The 23,524-nt window shown below is 45.4% G+C and overlaps 2 protein-coding genes across 2 annotated transcripts in view; both read left to right on the top strand.

Moving 5' to 3' along the window:
• LOC132399117 (sialic acid-binding Ig-like lectin 10) overlaps positions 1–23,524 on the top strand; it is a 740,957-nt gene that overhangs the window by 218,967 nt on the left and 498,466 nt on the right. The gene's annotated exons all lie outside the window — the stretch shown is intronic.
• Positions 1–23,524, top strand: part of LOC132383579 (sialic acid-binding Ig-like lectin 8) — a 101,088-nt gene that overhangs the window by 64,259 nt on the left and 13,305 nt on the right. Inside the window, exons 2-4 of the mRNA XM_059958199.1 lie at positions 9,501–9,580; positions 18,724–19,089; positions 20,108–20,401. Of these exons, the coding sequence (XP_059814182.1) occupies positions 9,526–9,580; positions 18,724–19,089; positions 20,108–20,401 (715 nt within the window). The 5' untranslated portion in view covers positions 9,501–9,525. The remainder of the gene's footprint in view (positions 1–9,500; positions 9,581–18,723; positions 19,090–20,107; positions 20,402–23,524) is intronic.

Genomic DNA, 23,524 nt, shown 5'->3' with positions numbered 1-23,524 from the left:
TGTTAGATGTATTATACTGAGGGAGTGTCACACTGTCAGAGGGACAGTGCTGAGGAAGTGCCGCACTGTCAGAGGGGCAGTACTGAGGGGGTCTCACACTCAGAGAGGGCAGTTCTGAGCGAGTGACATAATGACAGAGGGTCAGAAATGAGGAAGTGTCACTCTGTGAGAGGGGCAGTACTGATGGATTGTCACACTGTCAGATATACAGTACTGAGGCAGTGTCACACTATCTGAGGGACAGTATTGAGGCAGTGTCACAGTATCAGAGGAACAGTACTGATGGAGTGCCTCCCTGTCAAAGGTTCAGTACTTAGGGAGTGTGACGCTGTCGGAGGGATAGTTCTGAGGGAGTGTCAAACTGTTAGAGGGACTGTACAGCCGGCGTGTCACACTGTCAGATTGAAAGTACTCAGGGAGTGTCACACTGTTAGAGGAACAGTACCGAGGGAGAACCACCCTGTCAGAATGACAGTACTGAGGGAGTGTCACACTGTCAGAGGGACAGGACAGAGGGATTGTCAAAGTGTTTGAGGGGCTGTATTGGGGGAGTGTCAGAGATTCAGAGAGATAGTACTGAGGCCTTGTTACACTGTCAGAGGTACAGTACTAAGGGATAGTTACACTGTCGGAGGGACAGTACTGAGGGAGTGTGACATTGTCGGAGGGACTGTACAGAGGGAGTTTCTGATTGTCAGATGTACTATACTGAGGGAGTGTCACACTGTCAGAGGGACAGTGCTGAGGGAGTGCAACACTGTCAGAGGAACAGGACTGAGGAAGTGTCACAATGACAGTGGAACAGGACTGAGGGAGTTTCACACTGTTGGAGGAACAGTACTGACGGAGTGCCACCCTGTCAGAATGAAAGTACTGTGGGTGTGTCACACTGTCAGAGGGACACTACTGAGGGAGAATGACACTGTCGGAGGGACTGTACTGTGAGAGTTTCACACTATCAGAATGTCAGTACTGGGGGAGTGTCACACTATCTGAGGAACAGTACTGAGTGAGTGCCACCCTGTCAGAATAACAGTACTGAGGGAGTGTCACACTGTCAGAGGGACAGGGCTGAGGGAGTGTCAATGTGTTTGAGGGGCTTATTGAGGGAGTGTCAGAGATTCAGAGAGATAGTACTGAGGCAGTGTCACACTGTCAGAAGGACAGTACTGAGCGAGTGTCACACTGTCAGAGGGACAGTACTAAGGGATAGTTACACTGTCGGAGGGACAGTACTCAGGGAGAGTTACACTGTCGGAGGGACAATACTGAGGCAGAGTCACAACGTTAGAGGGACAGTACTGTGTGAGTATCAGACTACTACAGTGTACTACCACACTGTCAGATGCACTCTACTGAGCGAATGTCACACTGTCATAGGGACAGTACTGTGGGTGTGTCACACTGTCAGAGGGACAAGACTGAGGAAGTGTGACATTGTCGGAGGGACTGTACTGAGGGAGTTTCTGATTGTCAGATGTACTATATTGAGGGAGTGTCACACTGTCAGAGGGACAGTACTGAGTGAGTGCAACACTGACAGAGGAACAGGACTGAGGGAATGCCACCCTGTCAGAATGACCCTACTGAGGCAGTGTCACACTGTCAGAGGGACAGGACTGAGGGAGTGTCTCACTGCCAGAGGGACAGTACTGAGGGAGTGCCGCACTGTCAGAGAGGCAGTACTGAGGGGGTCTCACACTGAGAGAGGGCAGTTCTGAGGGAGTGACATAATGACAGAGGGTCAGAACTGAGGAAGTGTCACACTGTCAGAGGGACAGTACTAAGCGAGTGTTACATTGTCAGCGGTACAGTACTAACGGATAGTTACACTGTTGGAGGGACAGTACTCAGGGAGAGTTACACTGTCGGAGAGACAGTACTGAGGCAGAGTCACAACATTAGAGGGACTGTACTGTGGGAGTATCACACTATCCGAATGTCAGTACTGGGGGAGTTTCACACTATCAGAGGAACAGTACTGAGGGAGTGCCACCCTATCAGAATAACAGTACTGAGGCTGTGTTACACTGTCAGAGGAACAGTACTGCGGGAGTGTCACACTGTCAGAGGGACAGTACTGAGCGAGTGTCACACTGCCAGAGGGACAGTACTAAGGGATAGTTACACTGTCGGAGGGACAATACTGAGGGAGTGTGACACTGTCGGAGGGACTGTACTGAGGGAGTTTCTGATTGTCAGATGTACTATACTGAGGGAGTGTCACACTGTCAGAGGGACAGTACTGAGTGAGTGCAACACTGTCAGTGGAACAGGACTGAGGAAATGTCACACTGACAGTGGAACAGGACTGAGGGAGTTTCACACTGTTGGAGGAACAGTACTGACGGAGTGCCACCCTGTCAGAATGAAAGTACTGTGGGTGTGTCACACTGTCAGAGGGGCAATACTGAGGGAGTGTGACACTGTCGGAGTGACTGTACTGAGGGAGTTTCTGATTGTTAGATGTATTATACTGAGGAAGTGTCACACTGTCAGAGGGACAGTGCTGAGGAAGTGCCGCACTGTCAGAGGGGCAGTACTGAGGGGGTCTCACACTCAGAGAGGGCAGTTCTGAGCGAGTGACATAATGACAGAGGGTCAGAAATGAGGAAGTGTCACTCTGTGAGAGGGGCAGTACTGATGGATTGTCACACTGTCAGATATACAGTACTGAGGCAGTGTCACACTATCTGAGGGACAGTATTGAGGCAGTGTCACAGTATCAGAGGAACAGTACTGATGGAGTGCCTCCCTGTCAAAGGTTCAGTACTTAGGGAGTGTGACGCTGTCAGAGGGATAGTTCTGAGGGAGTGTCAAACTGTTAGAGGGACTGTACAGCCGACGTGTCACACTGCCAGAGGGACAGTACTGAGTGAGTGTCACACTGTTAGAGGAACAGTACCGAGGGAGAACCACCCTGTCAGAATGACAGTACTGAGGGAGTGTCACACTGTCAGAGGGACAGGACAGAGGGATTGTCAAAGTGTTTGAGGGGCTGTATTGGGGGAGTGTCAGAGATTCAGAGAGATAGTACTGAGGCCTTGTTACACTGTCAGAGGTACAGTACTAAGGGATAGTTACACTGTCGGAGGGACAGTACTGAGGGAGTGTGACATTGTCGGAGGGACTGTACAGAGGGAGTTTCTGATTGTCAGATGTACTATACTGAGGGAGTGTCACACTGTCAGAGGGACAGTGCTGAGGGAGTGCAACACTGTCAGAGGAACAGGACTGAGGAAGTGTCACAATGACAGTGGAACAGGACTGAGGGAGTTTCACACTGTTGGAGGAACAGTACTGACGGAGTGCCACCCTGTCAGAATGAAAGTACTGTGGGTGTGTCACACTGTCAGAGGGACACTTCTGAGGGAGAATGACACTGTCGGAGGGACTGTACTGTGAGAGTTTCACACTATCAGAATGTCAGTACTGGGGGAGTGTCACACTATCTGAGGAACAGTACTGAGTGAGTGCCACCCTGTCAGAATAACAGTACTGAGGGAGTGTCACACTGTCAGAGGGACAGGGCTGAGGGAGTGTCAATGTGTTTTGAGGGGCTTATTGAGGGAGTGTCAGAGATTCAGAGAGATAGTACTGAGGCACTGTCACACTGTCAGAAGGACAGTACTGAGCGAGTGTCACACTGTCAGAGGGACAGTACTAAGGGATAGTTACACTGTCGGAGGGACAGTACTCAGGGAGAGTTACACTGTCGGAGGGACAATACTGAGGCAGAGTCACAACGTTAGAGGGACAGTATTGTGTGAGTATCAGACTACTACAGTGTAGTACCACACTGTCAGATGCACTCTACTGAGCGAATGTCACACTGTCATAGGGACAGTACTGTGGGTGTGTCACACTGTCAGAGGGACAAGACTGAGGAAGTGTGACATTGTCGGAGGGACTGTACTGAGGGAGTTTCTGATTGTCAGATGTACTATACTGAGGGAGTGTCACACTGTCAGAGGGACAGTACTGAGTGAGTGCAACACTGACAGAGGAACAGGACTGAGGGAATGCCACCCTGTCAGAATGACCCTACTGAGGCAGTGTCACACTGTCAGAGGGACAGGACTGAGGGAGTGTCTCACTGCCAGAGGGACAGTACTGAGGGAGTGCCGCACTGTCAGAGAGGCAGTACTGAGGGGGTCTCACACTGAGAGAGGGCAGTTCTGAGGGAGTGACATAATGACAGAGGGTCAGAACTGAGCAAGTGTCACACTGTCAGAGGGACAGTACTAAGGGATAGTTACACTGTTGGAGGGACAGTACTCAGGGAGAGTTACACTGTCGGAGAGACAGTACTGAGGCAGAGTCACAACATTAGAGGGACTGTACTGTGGGAGTATCACACTATCAGAATGTCAGTACTGGGGGAGTTTCACACTATCAGAGGAACAGTACTGAGGGAGTGCCACCCTATCAGAATAACAGTACTGAGGGAGTGTCACACTGTCAGAGTGACAGGGCTGAGGGAGTGTCAATGTGTTTGAGGGGCTTATTGAGGGAGTGTCAGAGATTCAGAGAGATAGTACTGAGGCAGTGTCACACTGTCAGAGGGACAGTACTAAGCGAGTGTCACATTGTCAGCGGGACAGTACTAAGGGATAGTTACACTGTTGGAGGGACAGTACTCAGGGAGAGTTACACTGTCGGAGAGACAGTACTGAGGAAGAGTCACAACGTTAGAGGGACAGTACTGTGGGAGTATCACACTGTCAGAGGTACTGTACGGAGGTATTATCACACTGCCAATTGTACTGTATTGAGGGAATGTTACACTGTCAAAGGGACAGTACTGCGGGTGTGTCAGATTGTCAGAGCGACACTTCCGGGGGAGAGTGACACTGTCGGAGGGACTGTACTGTGAGAGTATCACACTATCAAAATGTCAGTACTGTGGGAGTATCACACTCTCAGAGGAACAGTACTGAGGGAGTGCCACCTTGTCAAAGGTTCAGTACTTAGGGAGTGTGACTCTGTCAGAGGGATAGTTCTGAGGGAGAGACAAACTGTTAGAGGGACTGTACAGTCGGCGTGTCACACTGTCAGAGGGAAAGTACTCAGGGAGTGTCAAACTGTCATAGGGACAGTACTAAGCGAGAGTTTCACTGTCGGTGAGACAGTACTGACAGAGAGTCACAACGTTAGAGGTACAGTACTGTGGGAGTATCACACTTTCAGAGGGACTGTACAGAGGTATTATCACACTGTCAGATGCACTCTACTGAGCAAATGTCACACTGTCATAGGGACAGTACTGAGGGTGTGTCACACTGTCAGAGGGACAATACTGAGGGAGTGTGACACTGTCGGAGGGACTGTACTGAGGGAGTTTCTGATTGTTAGATGTTTTATACTGAGGGAGTGTCACCCTCTCAGAGGGACAGTACTGAGTGAGTGCAACATTGACAGTGGAACAGGATTGAGGGAATGCCACCCAGTCAGAATGACAGTACTGAGGGAGTGTCACCCTCTCAGAGGGACAGTACTGAGTGAGTGCAACATTGACAGTGGAACAGGATTGAGGGAATGCCACACTGTCAGAATGATAGTACTGAGGGAGGGTCACACTCTCAGAGGGACAGGACTGCGCGAGTGACTCATTGCCAGAGGGACAGTACTGAGGGAGTGCCGCACTGTCAGTGGGGCAGTACTGAGGGGGCTCACACTGAGAGAGGGCAGTTCTGAGGGAGTGACATAATGACAGAGTGTCAGAACTGAGGAAGTGTCACACTGTCAGACGGACAGGACAGAGGGATCATCAAAGTGTTTGAGGGGCTGTATTGAGGGAGTGTCAGAGATTCGGAGAGATAGTACTGAGGCCTTGTTACACTGTCAGAGGGACAGTACTAAGGGATAGTTACACTGTCGGAGGGACAGTACTCAGGGAGAGTTACAATGTCGGAGAGACAGTACTGAGGCAGAGTCACAACGTTAGAGGGACAGTACTGTGGAAGTATCACACTGTCTGAGGTACTGTCCGGAGGTATTATCGCACTGCCAATTGTACTGTACTGAGGGAATGTCACACTGTCAAATGGACAGTACTGTGGGTGTGTCACACTGTCGGAGGGACAATACTGAGGGAGAGTGACACTGTCGAAGGGACTGTACTGTGAGAGTTTCACACTATCAGAATGTCAGTAGTGGGGGAGTCTCACACTCACAGAGGAACAGTACTGAGGGAGTGCCACCCTGTCAAAGGTTCCGTACTTAGGGAGTTTGACACTGTCAGAGGGATAGTTCTGAGGGAGTGTCAAACTATTCGAGGGACTGTACAGCCGGCGTGTCACACTGTCAGATTGAAAGTACTCAGGGAGTGTCAAACTGTCATAGGGACAGTACTAAGCGAGAGTTACGCTGTCGGAGAGACAGTACTGAGAGAGAGTCACAACGTTAGAGGGACAGTACTGTGTGAGTATCACACTACAGAGGGACTATACAGAGGTAGTACCACACTGTCAGATGCACTCTACTGAGCGAATGTCACACTGTCATAGGGACAGTACTGTGGGTGTGTCACACTGTCAGAGGGACAAGACTGAGGAAGTGTGACATTGTCGGAGGGACTGTACTGAGGGAGTTTCTGATTGTCGGATGTAATATACTGAGGGAGTGTCACACTGTCAGAGGGACAGTACTGAGTGAGTGCAACACTGACAGAGGAACAGGACTGAGGGAATGCCACCCTGTCAGAATGACCGTACTGAGGCAGTGTCACACTGTCAGAGGGACAGGACTGAGGAAGTGTCTCACTGCCAGAGGGACAGTACTGAGGGAGTGCCGCACTGTCAGAGGGGCAGTACTGAGTGGGTCGCACACTGAGAGAGGGCTGTTCTGAGGGAGTGACATAATGACATAGGGTCAGAACTGAGGAAGTGTCACACTGGCAGAGGGGCAGTACTGATGGATTGTCGCACTTGTCAGATAAAGAGTACTGAGGCAGTGTCACGATATCAGAGGAACGGTACTGATGGAGTGCCACCCTGGCAAAGGTTCAGCACTTAGGGAGTGTGACACTGTCAGAGGGACAGTTCTGAGGGAGAGTCAAACTGTTAGAGGGACTTTACAGCCGGCGTGTCTCACTGTCAGAGGGACAGGACTGAGGGAGTGTCACACTGACAGAGGAACAGGACTGAGGGAGTGTCACACTGTTGGAGGAACAGTACTGAGGGAGTGCCACCCTGTCAGAATGACAGTACTGTGGTTGTGTCACACTGGCAGAGGGACAGGACTGAGGGATTGTCGAAGTGTTTGAAGGGCTGTATTGAGGGAGTGTCAGAGGTTCAGAGAGATAGTACTGAGGCCTTGTTACACTGTCAGAGGGACAGTACTAAGGGATAGTTACACTCTCGGAGGGACAGTACTCAGGGAGAGTTACACTGTCGGTGAGACAGTACTCAGGGAGATTCACAACGTTAGAGGGACAGTACTGTGTGAGTATCACAGTGTCAGAGGGACAGGACTGATGGAGTGTCAAAGAATCAGAGGGACTGTATTGTGGGAGTGTCGCACTGTCAGAAGGACAGTACTGAGGGGGTCTCACACTGAGAGAGGGCAGTTCTGAGGAAGTGACACAATGACCGAGGGTCAGAACTGATGAAGTGTCACATATCAGAGGGGCAGTACTAATGGATTGTCTCACTGTCAGATGAACAGTACCGAGGGAGTGTCACATTGTCAGAGGGGCAATACTGAGGGAGTGTCACACTGTCAGAGGGACAATACTGTGGGAGTGTCAGAGTTTCAGAGGGACTGTAATGAGGCAGTGTCTCACTCTCTGATGGACAGTTCTGAGAGAGTGTCAAACTGACAGAGGGACTGTACTGAGGGATAGTCAAACGGTCATAGGGACAGTACTAAGGCAGTGTCACACTGTGAGAGGGACAGTGTTGATGGATTGTTACTGTGTTAGAGAGATAGTTTTGTCGAAGTGTCACACGGACACAGGGACAGTAGTGATTGTCACACTGTCTGAGGCGCAGTACTGAGGGAGTGTTACACTTTCAGAGGACCAGAACTGTGGTAGTGTCACACTGTCAGTGGGACAGTACAGATTGAATCTCACACTGTCTGAGGCACAGTACTGAGACAGTGTCAAAGTATCAGAGGGACAGTACTGAGTGCATGCCACACTGTCTGAGGCACAGTACTGAGGGAGTGTCACACTGTCAGACGGACAGTACTGAATGAATGCCACACTGTTTGAGGGACAGTACTGAGGGAGTGTCACACTGTCAGAGTGACGGTACTGAGGGACTGTCACACTGTCAGAGGGAGAGTAGTGAGGTACTGTCACAGTGCCAGAGAGTCAGTACTGAGGGAGAGTCACACAGTCAGAGGGAGAGGAATGAGGGAGTGTTACAATGTCAGAGGTATAGTACTGAGGAATGTCATACTGTCAGAGGGACAGACTGAGTGAGTGTCACACTGTCAGAGGGATAGTACTGAAGTTGTGCCACACGGTCAGAGGGTAAGTACAGAGGAGGAGTCACACAGTCAGAGGGAGAGTACTGAGGGAGAGTCACACAGACAGAAGGATAGTACTGAGGGAGTGTCGCACTGTCAGAGGGACAGTACTAATGGAGTGTCACATTGTCAGAGGGGCAGTACCGAGCGAGTGTCAAACTGTTAGAGGGGCTGTACTGACCGAGTTTCAGACTGTCAGAGGGACAGGACTGAGGGAGTGTCAAACTCGCTGAGGGACTGTACTGACGGAGTGTCAGAGTTTCAGAGGGACAGTACTGAAAGAGTGTCACACTGTCAGCGTTTCAGTACTGAGGGAGCGTCACACTATCAGAGGGACAGTACTGAGGGAGAGTCAATGTCTCATTGCGACAGTACTGAGGGAGTGTCAGAATATCGGGAAAAATCAGCAGCACTGATGGAGGATCAGACCACCTCACTTTTCGGAGGGTATGTTCGTCCCCGGCTGAGTCACACTGTCTGAGCGACAGTACTGAGGGACTGTCACAGTAATCATCTATAATATCGCCCCTTCAGGGGAAACCATGCCAGCCTGATCAGTCTCTCCTTATAACTCACACCCCCCAATCCTGGTGATATCATTGTGAATCTTTCTTGCATTCTCTGTAGCTTAATGATATCCTTGCTCTAGCTGGGTGACCAGAACGGCACAAAATGCTCCAAGTGCAATCTGCCAGCACATTGAACAGTGTTAAGATAACGTTCTAACATTTGTTCTTACTCTCCTGACCAATACCTCCAATCTGTCAGACACTTCCCTCACCTCTTTGTGTCATTTTCATTTTCCCTTCTCTTTCACTGGGGCCCAGTTCCTCTTTCATGCGCCCTCGTTTTCAAAGCTCCTTTCAAGATGTCGAGTATAAAATTAAAATGAATGATTTAGAAGTGTGTGGGATCACTGATGGGATTAGCACAGCATCGTTTGGGAATCTTCTTGTCCCTCACAGTGATGTTGAAATGATGGCAGTTTGCTGGGGATTCATTGTAACTACTTTCTTTTTCAGTCTAAGGGCAGAAAACCGACAGAATATGCTGGATCTGAGAACAATCGGAAAGGTGTACTTCCTCCTGCAACTTCTTCAAGGTAAATCAGCAGCAGCTCGGGCAGCAAATTCCTGAATTTCCTCTCGTCTGGCTGGTGTGACACTAACCAGGGTACTCAGGGCTGAGTAGGGGGCTGGGCTGTGTGCCCGGCTGTTTAGCTGAAAGAGTCAAGACTCGTACAACACATAAGCAGGCCCTTCAGCGCAAATTGTACTTGCTGACCAAGATTCCCATCTAAATTATTCACAAGCACAAGTGATTCTGCAGATGCTGGAAATCTTGAGCAACACACACTAAAATGCTGAAAAAACTCAGCAGGTCAGCAAGCATCTCTGGAGGGGAATAAATGTTTTGGGCCGAGACCCTTCATCTCGACATTTGGCCACCTCTGCCACATATCCTTCTAAACATCTCCACTCCATTTTCTTGTCCATATGTTGTTAATCTACCTGCCTCAACAACTTCCTCTGGCAGCTTGTTCCTTATGGAGTGGACTTGGAGAAGAAGTTTCCTAGTCTCAGACTAGAGGGCACTCCCTCCGAACAGGATCATCCCTTTAGAACAGAGAAGAGGAAGAAATTCTACAGCCAGAGTGTGTTGAATCTGTAGAATTAATTGCCACAGACAGCTGCGGAGGCCAATTCTTCAGGTGTATTTAAAGCAGAGGTTGATAGATGTTTGGATTAGTAAAGACCTCAGGGGTTACAAGGAGAATACAGGAGAATGGCATTGAAAAAGATAATAAGTCACTCATGAAAGAGTGCGGAGAAAATTGATGGACTGAATGGCCTCATGTTCCTACTGTGTCTTAGGTTTTTTGGTCTTATATATCTTTCACGTCATGGGAGAAAAAAATTGCTCCTCGAGTCCCCATTAAATCTCTCCCGCCTAACCTTAAACCTGTGCCTCTATGGTCTTGATTTCCCAACTCTGGGAAAAAAAACCCTGCCTATGTCCGTTATGATCTTATACACCTCAATGTGATCACGCTGTATGATACACTATGACGAAGAATGTCCCAACCAGTTCAACCTCTCTCCGTTACTCAGTCTCTCATATGGGTCGTGGAAGCAGCTTTAACAAGATTAACCGGTGGGAATTGGATCATTCGGGGATGGAACGTGTGGGGCAGTGGGGCGAGAGCCCGGCTGATTAGGGAACAGCTTCACAGAGACATCACTGCCTCGATAAGAATAGTCAGTGACAATTCAACAGTGTTGGTTCAGTCCTGCTGACGGCGGAAATGTGTGAAACCACGGGTGTTCGGCTGTTCTCAGAATTCGACTGGTTATTTTCTCGATATCACACATCAACAATTAGCTCCCAGAGTTCAAAGTTCAAATTATATTTATTATCGGAGTATGTAGAATATATACAATCTTGAGATATATCGCGGAGCAGCGAGCTGAACTTTGCCCCCGGCCCGACACCCTGACCTTTTCAATCTGTCCCGGCACTTAAATTGCCAAACTTCGATATCGGGTTCGGGCCCGGGTCCCACCGCTTCCACTCTGCCTTCCCTCCACTCACATCGCCTCTGTCCTACCGCATCAAATTGCCTCCAAGTCGCTCCAGCAATGGCCAAACATTGGTTCATTCCCCGCTCTCAGGACCAGGTCCAGATGTCTCGATTCGACCCTTACAGGCCACGCCACAACTGTCCTGCACTTCCCAGACTTCACACCGCAAAAATACCAGGTTGTACAGGCAGTTCAAAAGATCAACTGCGAAAGGGAAGTTACTTACCATCGAATACTGTGATCATATCCAAGAAAAAAAGTGTGATTAATACCGTAATTAATAGCTTTGTTATCAGCAAGTTCTTGCTTTGCTTCAGCAACTCCCCCTTAAACGGGAAGGGAAAGATACCACTGTTTAAGGGGCAGTGCTGAGGGAGAGTCACACTGTGAGAGAGGCAGTGCTGAGGGAGACCCCAACACTGTGTGAGGGGCAGTGCCGAGGGAGAGTCACAATTTGTGAGGTGCAGTGCTGAGTGAGAGTCACAATGTGTGAGGGGCAGCGCTTTATTTATTTTTTTAACTTTTCCTTAAGATGTATCTCAGACATTGTACATATATATCATATAATCATACATATCACAAATCTCTACAAAGTATTTATCTGAGGTATACACTTAAAGAAAAGAGCCGGAAAGCAAAAGGAAAAAAAAAAACTATGCACAAGCAGGGAGTGATCTTTTTCTTTTATAACAGATTCATTGACTTGTGAGAATAAAATCAGGCCTATGAGGCATTATGTCGTTAAACCACTTTTCCCTGTATGAATCAAATTGCTCCAGCTTAAGATTAACAGCTGCTGTTATCTTCTCCATTTTGTAAATGCCCATTGAAATTTCCATCCATGCATTTAATGTTTTGTTCTCCTGTGACAACCATTTCCTAGCAAGAGTCTTTTTACCAGCCACTCACAGTATATTCATTAAATATTTATTTCTTTTCCACCATTATTCAGGTTTATATCCAAAATATATGGCCTTACTCTCTAAGGGTATTTCACATTGAAAGATGTCCTGTAGGGTGTTGTGTATCCCCCTCCAATAGTTTTTGATAACAGGACAGTCCCAAAAAATATGATATTTTCATTTCAACAATTCCTCCAGCAAACATGAAGGTTACTATCATAATAGGATTTCTGAGAGGATGTAATAAAATATCTTATCAAGTTTTTCCATCCAAACTCCCTCCATTTCTCTGAACTGGTACACTTCCATAGATACCTCTATATTATTGTCCATTCTTCCTCAGATATAATTATCTCTCCTTACTTCTCCCATTTTGTTTTAATGTATGAAACCGAATGTGTTTTAAGATTTAACAACCCCTAATATATGCTTGAAATGATTCTACTATCGTTATCAGAATTATATGCTTTTCTAAATATCTCTACCAAGCATGTACTTGCCTTGGTTACATTTTTTAGCCTCTTATTAACATATTGTTGCATCTTTAAATACCGATTAAACTCTTGTTTTTTTAAGTAAGTGTTTATCTTTAAGCGTTTCAAAACTGAACAGTGTTCCTACTTTCATTCTGTTGCAAAGAACTGTTATTCCTTTAGCTGTCCAGTCCTTAATTCTAGCATCCAATTTATTTGGTGTAAAATCAGAGTCATATGCACACCATTTAAGAATTGCAATATCTCCCTCTAGATTATATTATTTTATGGTAGTTTTCCATATTTTAAGAGTCAATTTCACCCATGGCTTATCAATAGTATTTATGTACCTTTGCAGGTTGTTATCAGCCAAAATTGCTTGTATGGGGATGGGAAGTACCCGCTCCTCAATATTTTTCCATTAAGCGTCATGTGATGGGTTGCACCAACCTATCACAGCTCTCAACTGTGCTGCAAAATAATAATCTCTAAGAGAAGGTAGGCCCCATCACCCTTTTCCTTTGCTATTTGCAAAATTTTGAGGCAAACTCTAGACCTTTTACCCTGCCAAATATACCTTGATAGCATCTTGTTCCATTCATTAGATTGATTTTGATTGAACTCTATTGGTTGGGTCTGAAAGAGATATAACAGTCTGGGCAGTATATTCATTTTAATAGACTCAATTCTTGAACTGAGACTGAAAAAAGGAATCAGGCTCCATCTTGCCACATCTTCCATATTTTTTATATAAAGGCTGATAATTACATTCTGATAATTTTGCCAAATCTTTGGGCATAATGATGCCCAAATATTTGAAAGATTCTGTGTGCCATGCACTGCGGTATCTATTTTCAGTTTCTCTTGGTGGGCTATAGTAATATGAAAGTAATTGGGCTTTATCTATGTTGATCATGTATCCTGATAATTGACCATATTGTTCAAAGAATTGCATCAATTTGGGTAAAGTGTATGTTGGTTGCCCTATATAGATCAAAATATCATCCGCGTAACAAGCCACTTTATGTTCTGTCCCTTTAACAGTAATTCCCCTGATATCTTCATTTTCTCTGATGTATTGAGCTAATGGTTCCAGATACAATGCGAAGAGTAGCGGTGACCATGTAGAACCCTGTCTTGTGGCACTTTCTAGGGTAAAACTATTTGATAAATATCCATTGATTTTAATCCTAGCAGTAGGGTTGTCATATACTGTCTGAATAGTTTTAATAATTGTGTCTTGGAAACCAAATCTATGTAAAGCTCTGTAAAGGAAATTCCAATTAACTGAAACAAATGCCTTTTCAGTGTCCACGCTTATCACTATTGCTTCGATTTTAATTTTTTTTTGTATATGATCCATAATGTGAAGTGTCCTTCGTATATTGTCTTGTGTTTGGCATCGTCGTATAAAACCTATCTGATTGTTATGTATCAGAATGGGTGGAAACTCCTCTAATCGTTTGGCCATGATGGAGGTAAATAATCTATAATCTACATTAAGAACGGATATTGGTCTAAATGACCCGCAATCCATTTTATCCTTGCCTTCTTTCGCTACAGCTGAGATTATCACTTCCTTCCAACTGGGTGGCATTTGTGCCTTTATTTTAGAGCCCAGTTCAGTGTGGGGAGTAAAACAGGAATTAACTTATTTTTAAATTCTTTGTACCACTCTGCCGCATACCCATCTGATCCTGGTGATTGCTTAATTTAAGCCTACTAATAACAGCTCTTAATTCAATGCCAGTTATGTCAGCAGTCATCGTTCTATTTTGTTATTCACATAAAGTGGGTAACTCTAGAGAATTCAAGAAGCTGTCAGTTTGGGTTATGCTTCCCCTGGAACTTTGGAAAATAGAGTTTTGTTAAACACTTCAGAAGCTTCTGGAATTTCAGTTAGCTTATTTTTTATCAATTTCATTCTTGAGTCCCTAATTCTATGAATTGTATTCTCTGCTATCTTTTTTTTTCAGTATCCACGCCAGTATTTTCATAGATTTTGATCCACTTTCATAATGTCTCTGTTTCAGAAACATTAAATCTTTCCTGACTTCTTGCGTAGCCAAATTATTAATTTCATTCATATTTTTTTAAAAATTTCCCTTAATGTATCCTGTGCCAAATTCAATTTGTGTTTTTTTTCTCTAGTTCCTTCAGCCTATTTTGTAATTCCTCTAATGTTTTATTCCTTATTTTTTTCTTATATGAAGATATCGCTATAATTTTCCTCTTAAGACAGCCTTCTGAGTATCCCATAAAATGGGAGGTGAAACCTCTCCATTATCAACAAATTCTAAGTAAAGACCAATTTCTTTTTTAATTTGTTCCTTAAAGTACGGATCATTGAGTAGACTTGAATTTAGTTTCCAAATAGTATTCTTGGGTTGTAGGTAAACAGATAAATATATAGGTGCCTGGTCACTTACATCTATTATCCCAATTCCACAGGTGTTTATTTTGTCTTTTCCAAATGTTATTAAATAGTCTATTCTTGTATATACAGAATGGGGAGCAGAATAATGAATGTAATCCTTTCTGTCGGGGAAAAGGTCCCTCCATATATCAATTAAACCAACATCCTCAAAAAGTGTACTAACTTTCTTCTGTAAAGATTTTGTTTCATAGGTTTTTATATTGGAAGAGTCTAAGTTTGGTTGTAATTGTAAATTTAAGTCTCCCCACATATCAAGAGACCTTCTGTTTCTGCTACCATAATATCAGTAATTTTCTGAAAGAAACCAATATCACTTCCCGGGGGTGTGTATATATTCAATAGAGTAACTGAACTTCCATCTATATTCCCCTTTAACAGAATGTCTCTGCTCTCTTTGTCTCCCATTTCGAATGCGTTTTCAAAATTTCGCTTACTTGACGTAAGAATAGCAACTCCTCTCCTATGTCCTTATTTATATGAGGAGAAAAACAAATTAGTGAAGCCCATTCTCTTTAGTTTTCTATGCTCATTATCACTTAAATGAGTTTCCTGTAAATATACTACATGGGCATGTTCTTTTGTCATTTTGGATAACATTCTCTTATGTTTCATTGGATTTAATAGCCCATTTACTTTGAAAGAAATGAATTTTACCTTGTCCTTAGCCATCTGTATTTATCTGTCAATGTATCATTGAAATTATCCGAATAAAACTTAATCGATCTACTCCCTGAACAGATAAGAACCAAGAAATGCAAATAATAACAAAACAGGCAACAAAGGTGTGATTCCAAGGCTGAAGTCTCTGGTAGATGACCGTGCGTTGAGCTAGAGGAAATGTCTAGCTGTGGGGGATAACCCCTCCTGCTTGTGAGTTGAGGGCTCCCATTGCAGTATTCATAAAAGTCAGCGAGCAAATCCATTGCACAGAAAACATTTCCCTGTGTACTCCTTATACACACTCACACTCACACACACACTCACACACACACTCACACACACACACACACACACACTCACACACACACACACACTCACACACACACTCACACACACACACACACACTCTCACACACACTCTCTCTCTCTCTCACACACACACACACACACACACACACACAGAGACATATCTATATCTCTCTCTATATATATATATATATAAACATACATACACACACACACACTCTCTCTCATATATATATTCTCATTTTGTTGGGGAAAAAAGGAGTAACTGAGCGAATAAAGAAAAACAACTAAGTAATATAAAATACACATTATAGTAAGTATTTCTCGAGATAGTTATATCACGTCTACTTTTGCTTCCATTTAGCTTCTCAACATTTTTAAAGTTACATTATGGCTCTTCTGGAAGGGAAGACTTTGGAAAACTCTTGGTCTCTTCCTGATATATTTCTCTCGGCCTTCTCCCGTCTCCTGCCTTCTCGATTCTCGCACTACTTCCCAAGCAGAGCGGGATAATTCCTCTGCCAGGCTTTCCCTCGGTTTAATCACGCTGTTAGGCAACCCACTGGCCTTCATGTCTGCAGTCGCCTCTTACACTGTCTGGTAAAACCGCTTCCCGTCTTCATAAAACACTCGAAGTTTAGCAGGATACGGAGTTTGAAATCTAATCCTTTCTTGCTTTAGTACTCGCTTTACTTCAGAGCATTCTTTACGTTTCTGCAGGACCATGGGGGCGGGGAGTAATGTTGGTCAAAATATATTAATTTATTGTCTAAAAACACGCTCTTCTTCCCCCAGGCCCTTTGTAGAATCTCTGTCTTGGTACAGTGCAGAAGGAATTTAATTATTATTGTGCGTGGCTTATCTCGGGTAGGTTTTGGAACGAGCGCGCGATGCGCTCTCTCAGTGCAGCTCCATGGCTGAGGGAAGCTCCAGCGCGTCCCGCAGCAACTTTCCGACAAACTCCGTCAAAGACAAGCCCTCTACTCCTTCGGGAACGTTGTACATTCTGATATTTTTCCGCCGTGATCTTTCCTCCAGGTCAAGCAGTTTGCCTTCTTGGTGATGTATTATTTTTATTGTCTTGCTCAGAATCCGTTCCACGTTTTGAACGCGATCTTCCACCTTCTCAATTCGAGTCTCTGCCACCGCTATTTTTTGATTGACATGGGCGAGCACTGACTTAATGTCACGGAGCTACAGCTTTATTTCTTTCTGAAACTCCCTTATCTCTTTCAGGATTTCGATAATTTTCGCCGCTTCGCCTGAAGGAGGCCCAGCAGCCGCCTCGCTCGCACGCGGTCGGGTAGGAGTGCCGCTCGCTGCACTCCTCTCGGCCGCAGGCTCCGCAGTGTCGCTTTTATTATTTCCGTTCCTTTTCTCCATTCTTGCCCCTCTTTTCAGTTCAAATATTTTTCAAAAAATACTATATTTGATGGGTTATCAGGGCTTAATACGCATTTTTCTGGAGGAGCTAGTGACAGGGTGCCATTCTGGACGATGACGTCACCGGAAACCCCGAGCGGCAGTGCTGTGGGAGAGTCACACTGTGAGAGTGGCAGTGCTGAGGGAGTCACACTGTGTGGGGGCAGTGCTGAGGGAGAGTCACACTGTGAGAGGGGCAGTGCTGAGGGAGTCACACTGTGTGAGGGGCAGTGCTGTGGGAGACCCACACTGTTTGAGGGGCAGTGCTGTGGGAGACCCACACTGTGTGAGGGGCAGTGCTGAGGGATAGTCACACTGTGTGAGGGGCAGTGCTGAGGGATAGTCACACTGTGTGAGGGGCAGTGCTGTGGGAGACCCACACTGTGTGAGGGGCAGTGCTGAGGGAGAGTCACACTGTGAGAGGGGCAGTGCTGTGGGAGAGTCACACTGTGTGAGTGGCAGAGCTGTGGGAGAGTCACACTGTGTGAGGGACAGTACTGAGGGAGAGTCACACTGTACGAGGGGCAGTACTGAGGGAGGGTCACACTGTACGAGCTCTCTCCCCTAAAGTTGGAAACTGCGGAACAATCTGAAAGAGCAGGTTCAGAACCATCAGAAGGTTTTGGGAGAATGGAGTCTCATCTTGGATGTGGACTGGAGCAGTTTCTCTTCCCCGGAAGGATTCTGTTTGTGTAGTTTTTGGCCCGTGTGTCGAGCGCCGAGTCGTGGCCGCAGCTGACAGATTGCGAAGGATCGTATCTTAAATTTGTCAGCCGCAGGAACAGATATATTCAGTTTTGTAACAGCGAAAAATCCCTCCCGTTTGGAGTGCCTATTCCAGGGCGATGAGGGAAGGGGAGTTTAGATTGTTATTTTCTCAGTGGCATGTACAGTGCTAAAGTTTTTCTCCCACCTCAAGGACATCCCTGCCTGTCCACAGATAACTCCGTTTGTACCTCCCCTCTCCGACCTGTTGTTTTTGAAAGACTATTTGCTGGTGCTCTCCTGGTTGTATAGCTGTGTAGAAACCCAGCGGCGTAATTGTCACTGCGATCTGCAGCTCTAAGATGTCGGCATCCAAGTTCATAAGACCACAAGACTTAGTAGAGCAAGCAGGAAGTGATTCTGAGTAGATGAGAGGAAACTAGTTTAGGCCACTCCATTTCTTCCTGCATGTTAGACGACACCCCGTCGTTGACTCTTCCTGACAGTGCTAGACCAACTTTATCGGTCCTGAGGCCAATGCGCCAACAAAGAATGAACCTGCTGTGCCCAGCCCCCCCCCCCCCAGCGAAACGACTAACATGTCCCCTCCATCCGTGAGGATGCCTGGTGGGTTTCCTTGTGTCTCCCACACTCAGTACACACCACGTCCACAGTGCAGGAGAAATACAGGGGGTGGATATCAAGTCTGATGTGTTCACAAGTCGTCCATTACCAAACATTGTTCATTCTCTCCTCAGGCACTGTGTCGAATGAGTGGAGAGCTGAAACACCATCAGATGTGACAGCACAGAGAGGTTTGTGTGCCCGGATTACATGCCACTACCATTATCCAACAAGTTTAGATGGGAATTCAAGGACTGGTATCTGGTATAACAGTGAAAAACAGGAAAATCATCATATCGCCTTTCACTCCAGAGATCACAGTCAGGAGATGCAGAAGTTTCAGTCTCGGACCCGTCTGTCTGGAGACTTGAAAGACGGTGACTGTTCCCTGGTTATCGACAACATCACACAGGAAGATGAAGGGCCATACTATTTCAGGATTGAATTTGACAGGAGGAATCGTTACAACTATCTCCCTGTTACATGGCTCCGTGTTTCTGGTAGGTGCTCTGTGTGGTCACTCAACAGCAGACATTCAGCAGTCAGTGGGGAATAATATAAACCTGTAGTGGGTCCATAGTCACATCGTCACAACTCCCGATTTTCAGGAAAATTCCAATTCATTCCCAATGCAGGCCTTGTATTTTCAGCTTCCCAACTGTTACTATGTTATGAAAGCCAATTTATGTTACTAATCATATTGCAGTACAACTACCATGGACACGAGAGGCTCTCGGAGTTATGTGCAGCAACTTGCCGAATTAGTTGTCTCTGTATGTGGCAGTGTTCATCTTCCCACTGACCCTCCACTCCTTCTCCATCTTCATCCCAACCATCCACACATTCTTACTTTCCATCGTCCTTTGTGTTTTTATCCACCATCCAGGCCATACCCTGATCTCACTATTAACATCGGGCAGGAGGTGCAGAAGCCTTGTGTCCCACATCACCCAGTTCAGGAACAGTTATTCCCCTTCAAACACCAGTCCCCTGAAATGGTGTAGATAACTTCAAACACCCCTACTCAGAACTGATTCTATACCGTACAGACTCAATTTCAAGGACTCTTCACAACTCCCATTGACAGGACTGTTATTTCTGAATTTGCAATTTGTTTTTTTGTTGGCAGTCTTTGTCTGCTTGTGTAAATTTATGTAAATTCTATTTGATTTTTTTCCTGTAGATACTTCGCTAAAAAATTTAATTTGAACTTTTTGAACTCATCTCCCCCATGACCAAGTCCACTTGTCTCACTGTCTGGGGAAGGACGCACCCCACTGGATGTATCAGTGACTGTGTGATATTGTGGCTCTCAGTGGGTGACTCTGATTCCCGTTTCCCCTCTCAACAGCTTTCAGAACAGTAATGAACCCCACACTGTTCAACTTCCCCTCACACTCTACCCTCATTGTTCAGGGATCATCCTGTAAACACCTTTCCTGTTGTGGAACTGGGATTTCTATCCGAACTCATTAATCTGGTGATATTCAACTAAAATGATCCATTTTTCTGTGTTAGATTTCACAGATAAACCCACGATACTCGCTGCAGAACTTGTTGAAGGAAATTCTGTGAACATAACCTGCATCTTCAACACCACGTGTGATGGAACTTCACCCACCTTAACCTGGGTCACCCCCACGGATGTACCACCATCAGTCTCAAGCAGTGTAACTCGTTGGAACAACACTCTGACATATACTTCTGTCCTGACCATGACCCCAGCGCCCAAACACCACGGGCAAAGTCTCACCTGCAGAGTCAGATACCCATCTGTTTCATCGGAGCAGACCTTCGCACTAACTGTGCAGTGTAAGTATGGGGATCAGTTATCATACAGGCACAGCAATACTCTGCAGAGTACACATAAATAGTCTGTAAATTTCAGTATGAGGATAATTAAATTATATATTTATTGACAAATGTTGCCCTTAATATCCATGAAAAGACCATAAGACATGGGAGCAGAATTAGGTCATTTGATCCATTGAATTTGCTCCATCATTCGGTCATGGCTGATCCGTTTTTCATCTCTTCAGCCGCACTCTCCCTTCTCTTCCCCACAACCTTTGATGCCATGGCCAATCAAGAACCTATCAATCTCTGCCTTAAATACACCCAATGACACGGCTTCCACTTTGGCCTGTGGTAACAAATCCTTGCAGCTCATCAACCTCTGGCAAAAGAAATGTCTTTGCCTCTGTTTAATATGGACACCCCTGTATCCTGAGGCTGTGCCCTCTTGTCCTGGACTTCCCACCATAGGAAACATCCTTTCCACATCTACACTGTCTAGGGTTTTCAACATTCAAAAGATTTCAAAGAGATCCCCATAATCCTTCTAAATTCCAGCAAGCACAGGTTTATTCTTATAACCATGGGCTCTTAACTTAATAAGCAGACTAATGTGTGGCACCTTGTCAAATTCCTTCTGAAAATTCAAATGTACAACATTCACTGCTTACACTTTATCTATCCTACTTGTCATCTCCTCAAAGAATTCCAACAGCTTTGTCAGGCAAGATTTTCCCTTAAAGAAACCATGCTGACTTAATCCTATCTTGTCCTATGTTACCAAGTACTCCATAACCTTCTCCTTTAACAATTGACATCTTCCCAGCACTTTCAGGCTAATTGCTCTATAATTTTCATTCTGCTGCCTCCCTCGTTTTAAATTTTCCAGTCCTCTGGAAGCATCCCTTGATTCTGGTGTCGTCCCGGAGGACTGGAAGATTGGAAAATGTCACTTTACTCTTTAAGGGAAGAAGGTAAAAGAAAGGATATTATAGGCCGGTTAGACTAACCTCAGTGTTTGGGAAAGTGTTGGAGTCCATTATTAGGAATGAGGGGTCGAGGTACTTGGAGCCTAATGATATGGTAAGTCAAAGTCAGTGTGGTTTCTGTAAAGGGAAATCTTGCCTAACAAATCTGTTAGAGTTCTTTGCGGAAGAGATAAGTAGAGTATTCAAATGAGAGGCGGTGGATGTAATTTACTTGGATTTTCAGAAGGTGCTTGATAAGGTGCCATACATGAAGCTGCTCAACAAGGTAAATGGAATCACAGGAAAGATACCGGCACAGACAGCAGAATGGCTGTCAGGCAAGGGGGCAGTGAGTGGGAATAAAAGGGGCCTTTTCTGCTTGGCTGCCGGTGACTAGTGGTGTTCCAGGGTCAGTACTGTGACAGCTGCTTTGCATGTTGTTCGTCCATGATTCGGATCATGGAATTGATGGATTTGTGCATGATACAAAGATAGGTGGAGATAGGTAGTGGTGAGAAAGCGATGATATTGCAGCAGGACTTTTGGAAGAATGGGAAAAAATGTGGCAGATTGAATACAGTATTTCGAAATGTATGATAATGCATTTTGGTAAAAGGTGCAACAGTGTGGACTATCATCTAAATGGAGAGGTTCAAACATCTCAGGTGTAGAAAGACCTAGCCCTCCTCGTGAAAGACTTCAAGGAGGTTAATTTACAGGTTGATTCTGTGGTAAAGAAGTCAAACGCAATGTTGGCATTTATTTCAAGGGGAATAAAATATCAAATGAAGAAGATAATGCTGAGCCTTGATAAGACACGTTAAGCCGAATGCTGAAATAACTAGATAGGGTGGATAGGAGAGGATGATTCCTATGGTGAGGGTATCCAAAACTAGAGAACACAACCTCAAAATTGAGGGAGGACCCTTTGGAAGAGATGTAGTAGGAATGTTTCTTAGTCAGGGAGTAGTAAATCTGGGAATGCTCTGCCACAGGCTGTGGTGGAGGTTAGGTTTGTGCGTATATTTCAGTTGATCATTTCCTGATTGGTCAGCCATCAAAGGATATAGTGAGAAGGCAGGTTTATGGAGGTGATTGGGACCTGGAATCAGCAATGATGGAATGGTGGAGCAGACTCAATGGGCTGAATGGCTTAATTCTCCTCCTTTGTCATATGGTCTTATGCCAAATTCCAAAAATTCTTGAAATATCATAACTAATGCCTCCACAATCTCTACTGCTACCTCTTTCAGAACCCGAGGGTGTAGATCATCCGGTCCGGGTGACTTGTGTAACTTCATCTTTTTGAGCACCTTCTCCCTTGTAACAGCAACTGCATTCACTTCCCTTCCCTCACACCCGTCAACACCTGCCACACTGCTCGTGTCTTCCACAGTGAAGACTGATGCAAAATACTCATTTAGATCGTCTGCTCTCTCCTTGTCTCCTGTTATTATTTCTCAAGCCTCATTTTCTAATGGTCTTATATTGATTCTCATCTCCAATTCTCTTTTCATATATTGAATTGGATTTCAGTTTATTGTCATTTAAAAAACACATTTGCAATGCAGTTAAAAATGAAATAACATTCCTCCAGAATGATATCACAAAAGCACACGACAAAACAGAATACACCAGAAAATCCACTTAACGTTTGGCAATCCCCAAAGCCAGAGTCCGGAGAGGCTGCTGTGTATTAATATCATGCTACCATCTTAGCGCATTCCACGGAAATGAGCTCCAAATCCACCAGACAGAACAAGACTACCCAGACACTCCAAGTCCGGAGACCAACTCTACCACCTAACATATCAAAAACTAAAGCTACAAGACCGACACAAAACCACATAGTTACAACAATGTAAACACTACCATAATTGTTAAAAGAAAAACAGACCAATGGTACACCAAAAATAGTCCAAAGATGTTAAGAGACTATAAGTTCGAAAGAAGCCTCCACACAGTTTCCACAAGTCCTCAGGGTCCCGATAGACTCGTCATCCCACGCAGGCGGCAGAAGGGAATACCCTTGCTATGGACTTCCATAGGGCCGTCAGGCCCAGCCTGACAGACTCAGCACACAGTGAAAGCACCCCGACCGCAGCGGACTTCGAGTCCGTCGAACCTCCGAGCCTCCGACCATCCCCTCCAGCACAGCCTCTCTGAGAACCAT

The sequence above is a fragment of the Hypanus sabinus genome, chromosome 1 (assembly GCF_030144855.1).
Source record: "Hypanus sabinus isolate sHypSab1 chromosome 1, sHypSab1.hap1, whole genome shotgun sequence".
Taxonomy (NCBI): domain Eukaryota; kingdom Metazoa; phylum Chordata; class Chondrichthyes; order Myliobatiformes; family Dasyatidae; genus Hypanus; species Hypanus sabinus.
The sequence above is the reverse complement of the archived record's forward strand: the minus strand, read 5'-3'. Positions and strand labels throughout refer to the sequence as shown.